The sequence below is a fragment of the Lampris incognitus genome, chromosome 7 (genome assembly GCF_029633865.1).
Source record: "Lampris incognitus isolate fLamInc1 chromosome 7, fLamInc1.hap2, whole genome shotgun sequence".
Lineage (NCBI taxonomy): Eukaryota > Metazoa > Chordata > Actinopteri > Lampriformes > Lampridae > Lampris > Lampris incognitus.
The window spans coordinates 15,837,279-15,857,553 of NC_079217.1; the positions used below are offsets into that span (position 1 = coordinate 15,837,279).

The 20,275-nt window shown below is 44.4% G+C and overlaps 1 protein-coding gene across 1 annotated transcript; it reads right to left on the reverse strand.

The window, feature by feature from the left end:
- Positions 1–5,436: 5,436 nt before the first annotated feature.
- On the reverse strand, positions 5,437–19,573 carry apbb1 (amyloid beta (A4) precursor protein-binding, family B, member 1 (Fe65)). Its single transcript, XM_056283281.1, has 14 exons — positions 19,458–19,573; positions 18,152–18,802; positions 17,109–17,314; positions 16,736–16,795; positions 12,833–12,909; positions 12,667–12,733; positions 12,130–12,276; positions 10,410–10,537; positions 9,424–9,538; positions 9,220–9,298; positions 9,052–9,132; positions 8,777–8,892; positions 8,479–8,655; positions 5,437–8,153 (listed from the first exon to the last, which is right to left on the reverse strand). The coding sequence occupies exons 2-14, from the start codon at positions 18,777–18,779 to the stop codon at positions 7,998–8,000; spliced, it is 2,037 nt and encodes a 678-aa protein (XP_056139256.1). The 5' UTR covers positions 18,780–18,802; positions 19,458–19,573; the 3' UTR covers positions 5,437–7,997.
- Between the last annotated feature and the right edge of the window lie 702 nt (positions 19,574–20,275).

A 20,275-nucleotide genomic window follows, 5' to 3' on the forward strand; every position in this document is an offset into this window, starting at 1 on the left:
TTAACCTGCCAGGGCAACCATGACTTAACCCTTAGTTCCTGGGTTGAATTCTGTCCCCAATACGTGTCCACCACATGAGCCCCCCCAGAATTCGCCCTAGTAATCGAAGTCAGGCAGGCCGACAGGCCGTCCGCGGCGGCTCCGGATAACAGGGGCCGGAGTGTCTGTGGGAGGCATTGACGCGGGCCTGTGGAGGTCGGCTTGAGGAGCAGAAGAGGCAGCTCGGGCCTCCACGGGGGGAGGAGGCGGAGCCGGGGGACGACCGCGACGAGGAGGTTGGGCTAACTCCAACGGCTGCGTCAAGTCCAGGTGTGCGGGTTTAACTCGGTCCACTGAAACATGCTCGGCCGTGCCCCCAAAATCCACCACCAGGTGCTTAGTTCCCCGTTCCAGGACGCGGAAGGGGCCGTCATAAGGGGGTTGCAGAGGGGGGCGGTGAGCGTCGTGATGGATGAACACGTAGTCCGCTGACTGCAGACCTGGGGGCACCTGGGACACCGGAGCGCCGTGTTGGGCGGTAGGGACGGGTGTGAAAGCTCTGACCCCGTCCAGCAAGGAGGCTCGTTGGTCCACAGCTGACCAGGGACGCGTTGCATTGGGCATGAAATCGCCTGGGACTCGCAGCGGCGTGCCTTACACCAGCTCCGCAGAGGAGGCTTGTAGGTCTTCCTTCGGGGCGGTCCGCAGGCCCAGCATGACCCATGGGAGCTTGTCAACCTAGTTGCAGTCCTTGAGAGTAGCCCGAAGCGCAGCCTTCATGGACCGGTGGAAGCGCTCACATAGGCCGTTCGCCTGAGGGTGGTAGGCGGTAGTGCGATGAAGCTTGACGCCCAGAGCCTCACCCACAGCATTCCATAGCTCTGAGGTAAACTGTGGCCCACGGTCAGATGAAAGGTCGGAAGGCGTACCGAAACGTGAGACCCACGACCCAATAAAAGCCCGGGCCACATCAGCAGACGTCGTGGATGCCAGGGGAACAGCTTCAGGCCAGCGCGTAGTCCTGTCCACCACAGTGAAGAGGTAGGTGAACCCATGGGAGGGGGGTAGGGGACCAACCAGGTCGACGTGGACATGGTCAAATCGTCTCTCCGGCACTGCGAAGCGTTCCAGGGGCGCCTTAATGTGGCGGTGTATCTTAGCCCGCTGACAGGCAACACACGAGTCGGCCCACGCTTTCACGTCTCTCTTAAGTCCCTCCCACACAAACTTAGCAGAGGTCAGGCGCACGGATGGCTTACCGCCTGGATGAGAGAGGCCGTGCACAGCTTCAAATACGGGGCGTCTCCAGCTGTGCGGGACGATGGGCCTGGGCTGTCCTGTGGAGACGTCACACAGGAGGGTGACACCTGTGTCGCTGAAAGGAACGTCCTGCAGGCGGAGCCCCGTGTCGGAGGCCCGGAGACGGAGGATGCTCGGGTCCGTGGCCTGGTCAGCAGCCATCTGTGCATAGTCAAGGCCTAGGTGGACCGCTCCAATCACTGCCCTAGACAGGCAGTCAGCTACCTGGTTAGACTTACCAGCGACGTGCTGGATGTCGGTAGTGAATTCCGAAATGTAGGAGAGTTGTCGCTGCTGGCGAGCGGACCATGGCTCGGCCGTCTTGGACATGGCAAACGTGAGGGGCTTGTGGTCCACGTACGCAGTAAACTCGCGGCCCTCTAGCAGGAAACGGAAATGCCGGACGGCGAGCCAGAGACCGAGGAGTTCCCTGTCAAAAGTACTATACTTGCGCTCTCGGGGTGTAAGCTGGCGACTGAAAAAGGCCAAAGGCTGCCAAGCCCCCCCCACCCACTGTTCGTGAACCGCACCAACAGCATAGTCCGATGCATCCGTGGTTATGGAAATAGGCGCTGTAGGTGAAGGATGCGCTAGCAGGGTAGCCTGGGAGAGCGCAGCTTTAGTCTCGGTGAACGCACGGTCCCGCTCTGCTGTCCAGTCGACCGCCTGGTTGGGGGACATGCCTTTCAGCGCCTCGTACAGTGGCCGGATGATAAAGGCGGCTCGAGGAATGAAGCGGTGGTAGAATGTCACCATCCCGATGAACTCCCTGAGCGCACGAGCTGTTTGGGGGCGCGGAAAGGCCGCCACCGCTTCCACCTTTGAGGGCAGGGGGACTGCCCCGTCCCCAGTGATGCGGTGCCCGAGGAAATCAATGGCTGTCAGCCCAAACCGGCACTTCGCCGGGTTGACGATCAGCCCATGCTGGCTGAGGCGTGTGAAGAGGGCATGAAGATGGGACAGGTGTTCTTCCTCGGAGGCGCTGGCGATGAGTATGTCGTCCAAATAGACGAAGATGAAAGGAAGGCCACGGAGCACTGAATCCATCAGCCGCTGAAAGGACTGGGCCGCGTTTTTGAGTCCAAATGGCATTCGTAGGAATTCAAATAGGCCGAATGGGGTTGTCACCGCTGTCTTGGGGATGTCTGAGGGGTGCACGGGAACTTGATGATAACCACGGACCAGGTCGACTTTTGAGAAGACGCATTTGCCAGACAGGTTTGCAGAAAAGTCCTGGATATGCGGGACAGGATAGCGGTCAGGCGTGGTGGCGTCATTTAGTCGGCGGTAGTCCCCGCATGGGCGCCAACCTCCATCAGGCTTAGCGACGATGTGGAGTGGGGACGCCCACGGGCTGTCAGAGCGGCGGATGATCCCCATGCGTTCCAGGTGTTCGAACTCAGACTTGGCAATGGCGAGTTTGGCGGGGTCGAGACGCCTGGCTCTGGCGTAGACCGGGGGCCCCTTCGTAGCAATGTGATGCTCCACCCCATGCTTAGCGGTGGGTGCAGAGAAGGTAGGCTGGGTGAGGTCAGGGAACTCAGCGAGGAGGCGGGTGAACTTGTCTGCCTCTGAGAGAGAGTTGGCTAGACCTGCATAGGCCGCTTCCCTCCGCGTACATGCGAAGGAGGAGAAGGTTAAGGCGTCGACCAGACGGCTGTTCTGAATGTCCACTAGCAAACCGTAAGCGCACAAAAAATCAGCTCCGAGGAGGGGAAGCGTTACATTGGCCATGACGAACTCCCACGTGAAACGTTGTCCACCAAAACACAGTTCTACAGACCGCACGCCATAGGTGTGGATAGGGCTGCCGTCAGCCGTCGCCAACTGGGGGCCCCGCTCCCCGCCCATGATGTCGACGTCAGTAGCAGGGAGCACGCTTCTCTGTGCGCCCGTGTCACAAAGAAATCGCCGACCGGAGATGGTGTCGAGGATGAAGAGTAGCCTGCTCGTATCGCCAACACTCATGGCCACTACTGAGTGTTGGCCCTCTCGTTTCCCGTCAGCCTGTAGTTGCAGGGGGAACGGCACCGTTTAGCTTTCGCACCAAATCGAGCGTGGTACATACAGAGTCCAGAGGGCTTGTAGCGGTCTGATGCTGTGGCGCCACCGTCGGGCCACGCCCGCGATGTCGGCGGGGGGCCAGTGAAGGTAGGAGCCAGCATCCCGGCATGGGAGGAACGTTGTGTAGCGACGAAGAATCGGTCAGCCTCCTTTGCCAGCTCACGGGGATCAGTGATGGTGGAGTTAGCGAGCGCAGTCTGGACGTGGGGCGGCATGTTGCGCAGAAACAGCTCCATAAACAGGAAACATGGCTTTTCTTGACCCAGTAGGTTTAACATCCTGCTCATTAGCTCCGATGGTTTGCCATCTCCCAAGCCCTGAATTGCGAAGAGGCGACGTGCTCTCTCCGTTGCTGACAGTTCAAAAGTTTCAAGGAGGAGATGTTTAAGTGCGGCGTATTTACCATCGGCCGGTGGGTTGGTTATGAAACCGCTTATCCTGGAAGCCGTAGCGCCCCCCAGCGCTGCCACTACGTAGTAGTACCTGGTCTCGTCTGCTGTTATGTCTCTGAGCGCGAACTGCGCCTCAGCCTGCGCGAACCATGTAGCCGCGGAAGACTCCCAAAACTCCGGCAGTTTAATTGCAACGGCGTTCGTAGCCATAATGTGTGTGGTTTCAGAAAACTTATCCGAAAACCGACGTCGGGGTCACCAGTGTAGAGCCGAAGTAACGGAGAAGACCGTAGGTTCACACTTTAGCCGTGTAGGCAACTTTCTTTAATCCACGGTAAATCAGCGAGACAAACAAAACCCACAGCTCGACTCAGCGGAGGTGGCAAGAATAACCAGAAAACTGGCTGGACAACCATAACTTAACCCTGCGTTAACCTGCCAGGGCAACCATGACTTAACCATTAGTTCCTGGGTTGAATTCTGTCCCCAATACGTGTCCACCACAGTGTGATACCTCGAGAATTGGAGCACACCCTCCGGTCCCCGGAAAGAACACACACACACAAAAGATTTTTAATCCAAATGTAATTATTAGTGCTATTGTTAATGTAAAGAAATATATTCAGAAGTTTTTTGTTTTGTTTTGTTTTACATTTGCCATAGTATTGTCAAAAGGGGGGCCCCCAACCAAGAAACTACTGTTATTTGGGGGGGGGCTTTGCACTGACAAGAGTGGAAACCCCTGAATTGATCTGCTCTGACACGATCAGCTTTCATTATTGTATTTTATTTTTTGGAGCATAACTTAGGTCCTGTCACTAGTGTTTAGAGCAAAAAAAACAACAACATCAAGTTGGACTTCTAATCGTAGCAATTTGTATCTTTAAAGAAGCCATTATTTAAACCCCATGATGCAAAAGAACAGGGTTCGGAATGACTCGTACCTACCTAAGAAAATGGACAGTCACTTTTTAAGCACAATTAAGGGTCCTTTGTCAATCTTCAATGGAGAAATGATTCAAGTCAACGCCTCCATCTGCCAAAGTGAACTGACATCCTGCTAGCGGGGCAGTCGTGACATTCATGTGGCGATTCGGAACCACTAAAGCTGGTCCATGTCTGCTGGGGGCCCTAGTTGATATGCAGGGAAACAATGACCAGCCCTAGCCTCCCTTTTGAACCCACTCGGTGGGGGCAGCAACGCAGAATCATACTGAGGAGCTGGCTCTGGGCTGTGTTTTGTATTTTGCTGGTGTGACCGGATGGTTCCTCTGTCAACACACAGTGTGACCGCAGGTTTAATGCATATGCAGAGAGACCCTGGCAGATTGCGCATGGCTCCTTTTACATTTTAATGGAAAAGCTGGGAATGACAGATAAAGCCTGATTGAAAATGTAAAATTACAGACCAACACAACCACTTCACCCAAAAGAGGACATTTTCCAGCAACCAGAGCTGCCCTTTGGAATCCAGTCTTCCAAGATTCACATGGCTTCCCATCGTCAACAGTGAGCAAACGCCATCACCGATTCATTCAGAAATGTAAAGCCCACATGACATGTCGACATGTTACGATATGTTCACGTTTATTGTGCAGTGACTTTTATATACATATCTTTTATACACCTAATTTACATAAACAGAAATAAATTAATCCACTAATGTTTTATAATTCATTTTGCTTTGTCATTACTGGATGTGTCAACATAAGGTAAAATAAAATGGGTGAAAAAAGGAGCACAATTCCATTTGACATAAGTGACAAGGCAGAAATACATGTGACATTTCAGTTTAGTCTACTTTCAGTTAGTGTTTATATTCTACATTTTAAAGACGCAATGTGTGTAAGATTTCAGGCACTGAAACATCTCCACCATGTCAAACCAAATCAAGAGGGATGAATGAATGAAATTCCTCTGTTAAAAGCCAGGTATCACAGAGCACCGCTTTGCTTCACTACAAAGTTCACTTATTAAAGTCGGATGTCTGCACAAACTGAAAACAGTGCCATGCAATTCGACACTGAAAACTCAGCGGGGGCAATACTATTCACGGTCATAAATTGGTGACATTTCAAATATTTGCATTTGAAAAGTGCATTTAATAACCCACAAATTGAATTCTGCAGGTACCAAAAACAGCCACGCAATTCAGTGCAGACATCCCCCCATAGCCAATAGCAAAAGACATTTGATTAAAAAAACAAACCTCAGGTCCACAATTGTTCAAAGGCTTAAAAAGAAAATGGCTTCGAATCTGACAGTGTCAATAAGACGGTTTAGCACATTTCCTATTGCATACTGTTTTTAGTTCTATTTCTCTTTTACCTTAACGTGATGAGGAAAAGTTTTCTGTTCAATGATCAGAAATTACTGTTCACAAAGGCTCATTCTATGTATGCAATATGGTTAACGTAAATACATTCTTATCTTCTAAATGTGCAGTTTATTTATATGGTGAGAATAGGAACTGGCAACAGGATGCATTTTAAAGTAAATTTGCCTTATTTGTATGCATTGTGGCATTACATAATCCTGGGCGATACTAGGTGGGTAGCTGACAGCAATGCCTGAGACAACAAGGCCGAAAACATACCCTCTTGTGGTGAAGGAATCCTAAAGTCTTACAAACTGCACAATTCTTTAATATGTTAGAGTTGGCTATTACTGTGTTAAATATTCATTACAAGTACACACATGGCAAACATGACATACAATTTCTCACAAAGTCATGTGTTTTTATATAAAAAGTAAATCCAATACGCAAATGTGCAGCTTGCCTCTATTGTGTACATTTTAGTAAAAGCAAACAATACAAAATACATTACTTGAAGTGGCCACGGCCAAAAAGATCAAAATGTGACAAGGAAAAAGAGAAAACAATGTTAACCATTGGAGAAATCATTAACCCTTTACCCCCCACCCAAAAAAAAAAACTTCGAAGGGAGACACTGACCTGCGCTCATCTTCTCAGTCTAAAGGGACTGACAGGGAAGTCTACTCTACTACTAATAGCCTATAATAGATAAACACTGACACTAACTAGAGTGACATGCCTAAGAAACACGAAACAGCACATCAATTCCAGCCTCCCCTTACCACACAGAAGCACATACAGAATCTACTATGATACATTAATGGGTCTTAGCGCTAGACTGCTGCAAGCAGCAATTATCCCTTGTTATAACTCTAAGCTATTCAATCATGCAGCTTGTGGTGAGGCTCTACAGTACTATTTAGTGGTGTCAGTGGTCGTAAATGGCTGTGTTTAATTCACTCTGATGAGAAAATCCAGAGTTTCTATTCATTATTACTATTAATTCAATGACTAGATGTCTCTTTTCACAATGGCTCTGTTCTTCAGGTAGTCTGGCACCAAGTATAGCCAGACAACCTGGTTAAAGTGAAGAAATGTAATGGCATGGCAGCCCAACAGCCATCTTATCACCATGAAAATCTGATTATTGCACACAAGCACTGAACTTGCAAATGTTCATGCAGAATGTATGAGAAACACCACTACACTCAGACTAGTGGCTGCTCATAATGCCAACAGATGATCGTACAATTCTTTGGAAGACTAAAATACATTGCTTAGGGATTTTGGGGCAAACAACAATGTGAAACACTACTTAGGCTCTCACATGGCTAGTATTTCAGCCCATGTTGGGCAGGAATTGAGACTGAGTGTATGGTAATGATGAGTCTTGATATAAAAATCCGCATCAGGATACATAACAGTAGGTTTGATGACCTCCGCATTACTTTGCTTAGACAGTACAAAAAGAGAAAATGTGTTTACTTTGATTGCACTGAGGAAGAAAGGGATTGGGCCTATTTCTGTGAGGGGAATCAAGCAGCTCCATGTTTGAGCAATTGTTCTTTCTTGTGACAGGGTGTGTTACATCTATACCCAACATTCCTTGCATGGTTTCTGTTAAAACACAAAAACAATTTAGAATCACAGAAAGAACCCCAGCGAAGCAAAAGGACAAGTGCTAGGGTTTGCTCATATGGGATGAGGAGTTGAAGAAAATTACAGGGATTAAAAAAGCAAATAGGTGAAAGAAATTTTAAAAAAGGTCTTAGCAGTCATACCTTTTCCCTGGAGCAATAACATGACACACATGACTAACGATTCTACAAGTAAAGAGGACTGTAAGGCGAATACAGTGAGTGAGGAGTGAGATGGAGAGACTTCATAGAGGGGCTCTTGTGATCGAAGCTGAAGCTTATTAGGGCGTGGATCCTCTCCTCTTCTTCTCAAGGGGACTGGGAGCCTGACCTGTAGCTCTTGAAGCTGCCAAGCAGACTCTGGACCCCCTTCTTGACACGGCGAGCAACAGAATCAGCAGGGGGAGTGGGCAGGCAGGAGCCCAGGCTTGGGGGACGTGCATCCAAGCACTTCTGGTAGCGAAGCTGTAGGAAGAATTAAAAAAAACAAAAACAAATTAAAAACAGGAAATAAACAAGAGCATGTTATAATGACCAGGGGGCGCAGCAGGGCCACGTACTGAGAAGGGAGATTTCCCTGGGTTCAATTCCTCAAGTGTCCTGTCGTAATGTCTTTGAGCATAGACTGAATCCTCCAGGAAAATATCAATATACAATATCTCAAAGAAATGATTAAGGGAATTACTCAGCAAATGTTAAATACTTGGAAGTGTTCCTTTCAGGGACAATTTACCAAACTGTTTGTTTCTTAATTTTTTGATAACTGATAAAATATCAGGCCTAAACTCACCATGCAGGCAGCCTGTACTGCTTCGCTCAGACTGGCAGCGTTAGGTTCACACCAGAACATATGACAGATGAAATCCCTGGGGCCTTCAGCCATGACGAAGGCGAAAGTGTGGACATCCTTGCCCACACCCATGAACGACAGGAAACGTACCCTACACTCAGAAAGAACCTCCTCGGTCTAAAGAGTGTGAAATATAAGAAAAAATTAGGAAAACTGCACAATGCTAAAAGGTTTTAGTGTGCATTTGTGCAATATGCCTTTCTGAACACTGTGGCTGGATGCAGTGTCAATGTTTTACCTGTCTTGAAAGTATTGTTAGAGTGGCAGGGGCAACATTAACAGAGACAGGAGTCCAGTCCTGTTTGTCTTTGCCATTCATTGCCTTTTCCACAGCTTCATTAACCATATCCATACCTGAAAAACAAGAGAGAAATATAAATATCATGACAAATATAGTAAAGAAGACTGTAAACAACACACTAGACATGCAAATATATTGCAATGTTTTTTGCCACATGAATCACAGCTCACTTAAACTGCTTTGAAGGGATTCCATAGTAAAGCAATGCTTACCCACTGGCTTGGAGACAGACACATTTCCAAGGTAGTACACATGAAAGCGCTGGAAGAGCTCATTTTTTGGAGCTGGGAACTCTGTGGTAGGAGACAAAATAGGATTTACAGTGTACTTTCGGTTTGAATATTGTGAACAACAGAGTGCTCCTAAGTGCATTGCTGTACCTTCAACAGGGATTGGTTTACAGGGGTCAGAGTTGAGCCTGCTCACACCTGGCTTGGCTGCCTTCCTCTCAATCATTATCTGAAAATGGATGAAGTGAAAAGACATGAGGAAAAACTGATACCTGTTAATGGCTGATGATGAGACACAGCATGGTTGAGGGGACATGATCACACAACATTTAAGATGAACATGGCGGAGCTGACCTTGGAGCACATCTCATGCAGGGTGGTGGCAATGTTCTTGGCAGGCGAGTCACAACGGAAAACGTGACACTTCAGGACTTGGGTCAGGTTGTCTCGAGCCACGTACGCAAAATCTCTGCAGGTGAAATCAAATGTTTGAAAACCACAACCAGCGACATGAACAGCAGCACCACTTTGTATGAGTCAAACCAGAACAAAATTAAGGTTAAAGGCAAACTGCAATGTCCATATTAAAACATGCACTACAAGCACAAAACCCCCCACAAAATATCCAGTTACTATTGGAAATGAAATCAACTGTAAGTATACCTTTCCCTGTTCATGACAGAAAAATGCGGCATGGAAAGGAAAAAAAAAAGAAAATATTTTTGTTAGAATGCAGTAGCACATCATACACTGGGGAGACACATCAGAGCAAATCAAGTCATGGCTGAACTGAAGGAGAGCTGCAAGTCTCTATGTATTCCAGGAGAGGGCAGTATTTTATGATGTGTGGAATTATGTTGATTTCATGAATTTAACAGGTGCTAGCTGTCTGTATATATTTTATGTGAAAATTTTAACACTGCCCAAACTCTACAAGAAAACAGTACAACTTTCAGCAACCTTAGAAAAAAAATCTGTCCTGAGACAAATTAGAAACATATTTAAAAAAAACGTCAAGTATTACAAGATTTACTATGCCCAATGGCTCAACGCAAGATGTAAATTCACAATCAAACAGCTGGTTCTAAATAATTGCAGTGAGTTTTAGTTATTCACAATCAAAAAAAAAAAATACGTCAAGAGAATTTTGCCTTCATGTTTCTAAACGAAGTGAATATAGCCGGAATATAGAAAGCCCAACAATGTTTCCTGAAAGACTTGACAAAATTTAAGGTGTATACATGGGTTTGAAATGAAAATACAGTAGCACAGCTCCTTGAAAACACAAGACTGAGGCCCCAGGCAGTGCCCAGGTCCTACTCTGTGCTATGGACACTGACCTGCCATTGTCTCTGCCTACACCCCACACACGGATGCTGGCAATGGGCTGAGTGTGTAGCAGAGTCTGGCCCAATGGGTCAATTAGGTTCATGGTGTCATTCTCCAGGACCATCACCATATCCTTACCCTGTCAAAACAGACATTCCCTTCTTCAATAAAGATATGGGTTTCACCAAAACTCCTCTTGCATAGGAGAGAAGTTTGTATACTAGTAATAGTTTAACCTATCCTGCACATGCCTAGTAATAATAGGTTATAAACTGATAAAGGCATTATTCCACCAGGTGATAATCAGCGTAAATGTATCATGACCAAGACACCAAGTTTTTTTGCTCATCTTTTGGTTCACTGGTGAATGTGAGAGTTTAAACAGGGTTATTTTAGCTTTTTCAAACCTGTATGTGAAAGGAGACAAATTGAAGTGCATGATTTTATACAACAAAATGCCCTTATTAAACTAAAGATTTTAGCTCAATAATTAAAAGAATCCATGCATCCAGGTGTGTATTAGAGAAATCACGTTACTTCTAACCATGGAAACAGTCTAATTGAAATATTGCTTTTTACAGATCACCAATACTAATTAGTTTTCGCAAGCATGTACATTATTTGTCATTATGAGTAATTTCATCGCCTCAAATGGTAAAAGGTTTATTTAAGAAATTACCATTACTCTAGTATAACATTAGTCACAAAAAAAAAATCAGAGCATCATGGAACGCTCACTGGTTTTACAATCCCATCGCCTGAAGCCAAATAAAATCTCAAGAAACCTGACAATTATTTAATAATACATGCAGATGCAGCTTGTCATCAAAGGGGAACCTGAGAAGACATAGGTTGTTTGCATATGATGTCACGTCACTGTGTTGCTGTGGCGCAAACTACAGATGGAGGGCAGGAAATAATTTTCTACATAGGAAGCACTATCACAAACTTTTGAAATGCCTATGTTTGGCATCATTAACTGAGAAATCACAAGCAGTTGAGCATCTATAATGCCCTATAAGCATCTATTCCATCTATAACATCCATACTTTCCTATAATGTGTATTACAATGACTAACGGCTATGGCTGAAGACTGAAATAGCACTGAAGTCTCATTATGCATCTCTACAAAACTTCAGCAAAACAAGCTGGCTATGATGCATTATGAAATTTGACAGATAAACAGGCTAATTACATTTATAATGCATAAATCCGTTTTAAATTGACAATGTATCATAAAGGCGGTTGTGAGTTGTTGTGAGGGCGTATACATGGTTATAATTAATCTTAAAATGACTTATAGCTACATTATAAGATATTATTAATGCCATTATAGGGCATTATAGATGCAAGCTTCATAGAAAGATTTACCAAAACTTTTATTGAGTACCAAAAGTTGTTATTCATGAGGGGGAAAAAATGCAAGAAATTAACCAAAAAACGCCGGAGAAAATGGCTTGGCCTCAGGCAAATCTTTTAATTCAGTTGAAAAATCACTCCTCTTCATAACATAAGGATCACGTCCAACATATCTTAATTTCTGTTTATACATTCCTCTTGTAATATCGTCTAAAACTAGCACAGTATGGATTTTCCTCCATCTCATCCATTCTGCTTTTCACTTCCTGACCTCCATCTGAATTTCACGCATCATTGGAATCACGTGACTGCAAACAACTTATAAGCAGAAAGGTCAATTAGCTTCAAGTGTGATGCTTTGTGGTCCTCACCTCTCCCCAGATACCGGCAGTGTCATGAAGGTTATGTTTGTGGTAAGAGAGCTGCCTGATGCAGTTGTTGACAGCCACACTGCTCTTGCCCGGTGCCATATCCTCTTCAGACATTTCAACCCAGCCCAGGGAGCGAACAGCAAAACACTGCAGTAGTGTGGAACAGTAAGCATACTTATGCAAGACATGCAGGACAAAACATGGACATTGGAAAAACAATGCAATTAGGGAAGGGTGGAGTACGCTGAGGTTTACTGACAGAGAACAGAGCCAGCAGACTAGTGGCTTCCTATTTGACATGGTTGTTTTAGAGTTACTTATTGTTGGTGAAATATACTTGGTTTCTTCCTATAACAATTGTGACAGCTGCAGAACCCACCAACAGCTAGTACCAACCCCCAACATCGAAAAAATAAAAAATATAAAAGCCAGTAACAGATCCTTGAATGGACCGTGGAGCAAACCTTAGTCACAAAACTAAAACTACCCCCATTCTCTCCCTCCCTTAAACATTTTTAAAAGAACACATTGATATACCTTAGACTCAAGATCTGTGCAGAGTGGGGTAAGCTTTTCCACCTCCTCAGACTGAGAACAATTGTAGCTACAATGACAGAGAAAGACAGAATGAGAATGGTTAAATATTCAACAGGAGTACGTTAACAGAAATAGCTTATGTTTGATTAGTTTCACCATCACCTACTTCAGGTTGATGGATGCATAACGCAGAGTTGCCCCTTCAAACTCTTTCAAGCACTGGTCAGAGGCAACTTCCCCCTCCTGCAAAGGACAAACAATGAAGAAAACGGGGAGCATACTGGAATTAGAAAAAGGTATTTCAACGAGATCACTGCATTACAGTGGAGGATATCAGATGACTAATTTGTCCAGAGGTTTGTCAAATTTTCAGCCAGGAATGAGGGATATTGAGTTATCAGTGAAAAGTAATGAAAACATTATTACCAGACATCAGAACCCAACACATGTCCGTGATACATTTAGTTTACTCTTTATAAAGCACTCAAAACAATCTGAAAATGGTGTTACAATAAAACAAGACATCCTGTACCATGCACTCAGTCCTCTACACAAAATGATACCTAAGGATATGCATTCACCTGTGATTAACAATGCTTTTTTCCCCAGAACTTCTATTTTAGTTTTTAGAAAAGAGAGTCCACTGAGTTTATTTCCCCCCAGAACTTATATTTTACAGGTGTTAGAAAAGAGAAGTCCACTGAGTTTATTTTCGAGTTTACAAGAGTGCAATTACCTGCTCTATAAAGGGACAAACAGACAGGTTCAGACTGTTCACATTAAGATAACAAAACAACCAAACAAATAAATAAATAGAAATGAAACATTGGGGTATCACTGTATAAGTAGAGGAATTGACGATAAATAGTTTAGAGGAAAATTCAGTTTCTTTACAACCAGATCTTTTTTCGTAGTTGTTGCCATTGTGCGTATCAGTTTGGACACAGGGCAACTGCTTGACATCACTTTACAATAGTGTCTTATGAGTCAACTAAACATTAGCCTTAAACTTATCCTCTCAACTACAACAGCAAAGACAACATCACCAACAACAATAAAAAAAAAACCCAGATATACAGTGTAAATGAATTCCCATTTCCTATACTTTCCCAATTGCCCTGGTCATGTACAAAGCCTACGAGTACTATTACATAACAAAAGTATAGGCTAGTATAGGAAGTGGTCCAACGATGGAATGGACCACTGATGATATTAGATATCTCAGGCAATTAATTTTTTTAACTTGCACTTTCATTTTCACTTCAAAATATGTCTTTTTAGATAACTGGATTAAAATGAGTTTGTAGAAACTTTTTTTTTTGCAGATACAAACAACACAAGTAGGAGTTAAATAAAACACAAGAAACATGAAATGGACAACATCACAAAAATTACCCTGACTCTACTTTCCTAGGAAAAAAAAAACGCCCATTTCGATCCCCTCCAATTTGCCATCATCAAATGAGGGTATCAGAGACACCTCATATTGTGTTGCTGACACATGTGGAGTCCAGCACGTTAAGACTAATAAATTGTGACCCAAGCAGAAAGGCAACATGCTAGCATTAGCTAAGTGAACTCTCTGGATAGACTTGACAAGCTGGGTGCAGTGTTCTACCATACCATTGATACCTTCACCTCCCCTCTCTTTCCTCTTGCTCTGCACCCCTTTTTCCACCTTTTCTAATTTTGTGGGCATAACAGGAAAAAAAATTAGCTTTTACATACTACTCAACAAATTAGAATACAGATGTATTCATTTTCCCTGAGAGATCATACTAATGCGAAAAAAGGCCACCTATGTTAACTCCGAATTTGACTGTATTCGACTGCATGATTGCAACTGAATACAAATATCAGCAATTTGTGAGGTTTCGCAACTGAAACAGGATATCAGATCAGTCCTGCAGTCATGAAGACCAAGGGACTGCATGTGATGTGATCTGAGACAGGGGCGATATTTCTAAGGGTGCAGCGGGTGCTGCTGTACCCAGCCCCATAACTTGTAGAGGGCCCGGGAAAATAGTAAGTGGAGCACTGAGCACAGACAGTATGTACCTATTTTACAAGACACTATTTCAAACCAAATGCATTATTACTTATGGCGGGAGTAATGTGGGACCTATACATTGCGGACATCATTTATACGTCATGGTTTCTCCGATGATTTCTTCTCACCAAGTCACCAAATGACCTAAGCCATCATCAAAGACCCATTGACTGAGAGTAGAATAAATTCATTGTTACTGTTTTTTGTGGATTTTTTCCTCCTTTTTCTCCCCAATTGTACCCGTCCAATTACCCCACTCTCCGAGCCGTCGCGGTTTCTTCTCCACCCCCTCTGCTGAGCCGGGGAGGGCGAAAGACTACCACATGCTTCCTCCAATACATGTGGAGTCGCCAGTCACTTCTTTTCACCTGACAATGAGGAGTTTAGCCAGAGGGACATAGTGCGTGGGAGGATCACACTATCCCCCCAGTTCCCTCTCACCCCTGAACAGGTGCCCTGGCCGACCAGAGGTGCTAGTGCAGCGACCAGGACACATACTCAAATCTGACTTCCCACCCGCAGACACAGCCAATTGTGTCTGTAGGGCTGCCCGACCAAGCTGGAGGTAACACGGGGATTCAAACTGGCGCTCCCTGTGTTGGTAGGCAACAGAATAGACCGCTACGGTACCCGGAGGCCCATTACTTTTAAATTTCAGTGGAACATTTTATTTCTTTTCATTATGACGCCAGAGACTGCTGGGTAAGAGGCATGACCAAATAGCATTATTTCATTGCTCACAGATTGTCACGTGATTCCTAAGTCCAAGAGTATTTATTCTATCCAGCTACCTTGGTTGTGAAAGTTAGCTAGCAAGTGAAAAAATGCTGTAACTTCTGTAAGAGGAGGAGCAGGATGTCTTCCATATAAAAGCACAAATGTGGTGCGCAGAAAAGAAAAGTGTGTGGATAAGAGAAAGATAAGCTTCCAAAATTGTATTTGTTGTTTAGTCAACAGAGGCCTTGTCATTCGGGAGAAGCTGCTGCCAGGTCCATTGCTTATACTACCACTAGTCCTGGGAATGGGATTAGGTACAATTTTCCACCAGTTAGTCAAATAAGTGAGTAATTCAATTTGCATTAATATTTGATCAATGATATTGATCATGGGCCCGTAATCAATGCTTGCACCCGCGCTTGTCATCACTTGGTTCTGCCTGTGATTTAAGATTAAGTTGTTAGAAGGTAAAAAGCTGGAGAGGGTTATGAAGAGATTTCCTCAGCTTTGAACCCTGCTTAGAGCATCATGAAGTACACTGTAAGAAAATTGGGGGAAAATATAGTACTTTGTCAAGCATGGATGTGGCAGCATCATGCTATGAGGTCGCTTTGACAATATCCTGGAATGGCCGCACTAAAGCCCAGACTTAACCTTGCTGGAAATCTATGGTACGACATGAAAATTGTTTTCCACAAATGCTCTCTTGCTGACTTGGCCAGGTTGGTAAAAAAGCTGCATAGAGGAATGGGCAAAAATGTCAAGATTTAACTGCTGTGCAAAGCTCATACAAACATACTGATTAGACTCATAGCTTTAGTTGCTGCCAAAGGCCTATCTATAAAATAGGGATTTTGAGGGCGATAAATAGTTTTGTACATGAGGGTGAAAAACAAATTGAAAAACACATGTTCCTTTACCTTTTTGTTTGTTTGTTTGTAAATGTACTGGATTACTTACGTCAGTGAAGAGAGAAAAAAAATACAATAAAAAATACAATAAATATGATTAAATTTGAAGGTGTAACAGGAACAATATACTAAAAAGTGCCAGGGGGATGAATATTATCTGAAGCCACTGTATTAAATCTATTTCTTGGCTTGACAAAGACTTTTTTTTCCATTTCTGGACCAAACAGTTTTGCATAAATTCCATTATTATTTCTCCACAGGAGAATCATAGATGTTGGACAACTTCAACACACTTTCCGAGACAAAAAGGCTTGCCCCCCCCCCCCCCCGTGAAAGCAACTGCCTGTTTCTCTGATCAGATGTAGAGTTTTATGCTCTTGTTGAGACCTACCTTCCACAGTTCCCCATCACCAGCTCCTTCATCTGGGTTGGAAATTTGAGCCCAAGATTCCTAAGAGAAATTCAATAGAAGTTTAATTTGTTAGCCGAGTTAATCTGCTCATTTGAAGAGTCAAATTTTTCATATGCAGAATTTAACATGAAGGACATAAAGACAACATTCTAAAGAAGAAAACTTAAAGTGTATCGGAGTATGGGAGAGAGTATTTGTATTGTATTTTATTGCTTAACTTAGAATATATTAGTTGGCAAGTAAGTACAGGAACGAAGCAATAAGCATCTTTCAGTACAGATTTCAAAAAGCAAGAGAAAATTACTAGTCGCTGATATTCATACAAAATTAAAACACTTGTGTTCAACCTCACCTCAGGCTCCTCACAGGGTGTGGTCTCCAAGGACATACTCGAGGACATAATGGAGTCCCCAACTTTATCCAGAGGTGAAGGAGGCTCCCATTGGGTAGTGCCTGTAGGGATGTGCCAGTAGTATGTGCCCGATGTATCTCGCACTCGCATCCAGCCTGAGGGCAAGTCTGTGTCTGTTTCAAAGGCATTTGAATCCCAGAAGGATTCTGAAGGGAAAAGCATGAAAGAGTAGTTAAAACTGCTCTCTAAGATCTGGCTAAAATAGTCAGTACCACTCTTGCTTACGAATGAAACTAAGAACATTAGTTTAGGTAATAGTGGGAGATGCTATAAAAAGAGAAAAAAATCATGACTTTCAACATTATATACACAAAGATGGGACACACAGATGGGTGAGAAAATAAAAGGAAACACCTGAATGACTGACCCCTACCACTGAGAGGGTTTGGGGCTCTGTTATGCTGTGGGGGGCATTTTACTGGCATGGTTTGGATCTACTTGTTCTCGGAGGGGTCATTGCAAATCAATACAAAGTAATTCTGACTGATCACCTTTATTCTATGATAAAACATTTATATCCTGTTGGAAGTGGTCTCTTCCAGGATGACAAATGCCCCCATCCACAAGGCAGAAGGGGTCACTGAATAGTTTGATGAGTATTAAAATGATGTAAATCATATGCTATGGCCTTCGCAGCCACCAGATCAACCCAACTGAACACCTGGGAGATTCTGGATCAATGCGTTATATATAGCGCTCTCCACCACCACCATCAAAACACCAAATGAGAACATATTTTGGAAGAATGGTGTTCCATCCCTCCAGTAAGTTGTAAAATATAAAATCTATGCAAAAGCGCATTAAAGCTGTTCTGGTAGCTCATGGTGGTCCAACACCTTATCAAGACACTTTCTGTTGGTTTTTCCTTTAATTTGTCACCTTTCTGTGTTGATGAAAATCTTGACTGTTTCCCTTTTACACTAATTCAGTAAAAGTTGACTGTCCTATTGTCCCCAGCATTAAGACTGTTCAACTCCTCTCACCTCTATTTCCATTTGGAGAGCTGTCAGTTGTGCCATCCTGAGACAGTGCCGGCCAACTGGACTCTTCGTCACTTGGTGTTCCATTGACACTGGAGAACAGGAGACAGGCATTTCTTGCCACACCACCATCTCTCTGTGCCTCCATGCTACTCGGTTCTACTGTCTCTTTCTCTCCTCTGGCATCATCTGACAGATCCTCTTCTTCCTCTGATTTTTCTTCCTTCTCTCTGTCATCTTCCCCTCGCTCTTTCTCTTCTGTAGACTCCAGAGAATTGATAATTAGTTGCTCATTAAGGATGTTCTTGGTCTCATCGTTAATGTCGGGGGTCATCACTGATTTGGGGGACTTGGTCTGCTCCTCGTTTCCCTGTCGCGCTTCCTGAGTAGTGTTGTGTGGAGTGAAATCCTCCCTGTTCCCATTCTGGCTGATATTGCAGTTGTGGTCCTGGTCCTTTTGGTTCTCCGCTACCTTGCGCAGCTGGTTCTGGCCCTCCTTGACCCATTTAGCATTGTTGCCAGTTGACTCCTGGTCACCCCAATGACTGCTGTCATTCAGCTTGTTCTTAATATCTTCATCTTGCTTCTGTTTGTTGACTAAATATGTCATATCATCATCATGACCACCCATGGTAACGATACCATTCAACAGCTCTGATGGAGAGGGAAAATAAGATTTAGCAACGTTAGCCGAGAAGGTGGTCGGTATTTTTGATGAACGAGAATAACCTGCCATTCTTAAACAAACGCAGTGAATCTAAGGCGTTAAACTGGGCTAGCTAGCTAGCTGAGACCATTTAGTTTAATAATATCATATTCAAGAACCGCTAACGTCAACTCGATGGCACAGCAGTACGTAACATGCACACTTGAGTTCGCTCCTTAATGGTTTCTTGCTGTTGGCGCGTTGTCAAGACTGAACTGAACCTCACGGCGTCCTCACCAAGAAGAAACGCACTTCAATAGCGTCGCCTTTGCACTCGACACCACGGCCTGGTACTATTTCTGTACACCGAACACCTACTTTGATTCATACGTGTCCTCCAAAGAATGTGTCGACACAACTATATTTCTGATTCATAATTTAACAACACAATGGATGATAGATATGTATATCGATAGGATCGGATGTCTACGCCAACGACGGAGATAACGGGCACCGTCCGCCATCATCGTCGTCATCCCCGCTAACGCTAGCCAGGTAGCTAGCGTTATAGCTAGCGTTAGGATCCCAAGTAGGAAAACCCAGACAACGCTGACATGGACGTTCATTTCTTTTTGACATAAGCGGCAAAGAATTACGACTCACCGGCTCCGTCGAACCTCCTGTATATAAAGATACGCTCGGTATTTGCCAACTACATATTTTCGTGGATCGGGAGAGCTCGCCGCGTTTCTAGGTGGCGTCGCTGTAGGTGGGCTCGGCCAGTGATGGAGGACGATACTGCGTCACTGGTTCGTCACACAACCCGGCGACGCCGTCATCCCTCCGGTCCAGCTCCCGGTTACGTCTCTGCCGGCGGACCCGGAGCACGGTAACTCGGGTAAGCGATGCAGAGACGCCACAGAGTCCGTCTTGACAGCTTGTTTGCGCCGTGTATTTGGCAAATAAAGGATATGAAATGTAAATAGTTTGGTGTTGCAAACGGCCTTAGATGTTGCCCTCTCCCTAGAATAACAAGTGGCATACCATCTCACCGAGAAACAAATACATCAGATCGGATTCTTAAGCAAGGTGATCAACTTCCCCTCTTTAATATAGTCATATATTTATATATAAATACATTTGCATAAGACATGCTTGATTTTGGCTTTAACCCCTGTGATTCAGCACAAAACAAAGCAAGCTGGCGGAGGTACTGAAACGATACAGGTAGAAAAAAGGATTAACAAAAAAAAAACTAAAGTGGAAATAATCAAGCAGGTCACAACATAACAGATAAGGCAGGAAATAAGATTACAGTTTCCAGAATGTTTAAATGGCATCACCTGAAGAAGACCATAAACCCCTAAACAGAAAAACAAGTAGTTGATGATTTTGATGGCATTCACTCTTACCAATACTTGGGAAAAAGTAATTACTTGCCGTGTTGCTGCAATTCCAGAAAAAGAAAAACGCCACTTGAT

Excerpts from the sequence above, each read along its gene's own strand:
- apbb1 (XM_056283281.1), bottom strand. The coding sequence starts at position 18,779 with ATGGGTGGTCATGATGATGATATGACATATTTAGTCAACAAACAGAAG. Across the intron at positions 12,277-12,666 it reads GCACAGATCTTGAGTCTAAG|TGTTTTGCTGTTCGCTCCCT; the intron begins GTATATCAATGT and ends ACACTACTGCAG. Across the intron at positions 9,299-9,423 it reads TGCATGAGATGTGCTCCAAG|ATAATGATTGAGAGGAAGGC; the intron begins GTCAGCTCCGCC and ends ATCCATTTTCAG.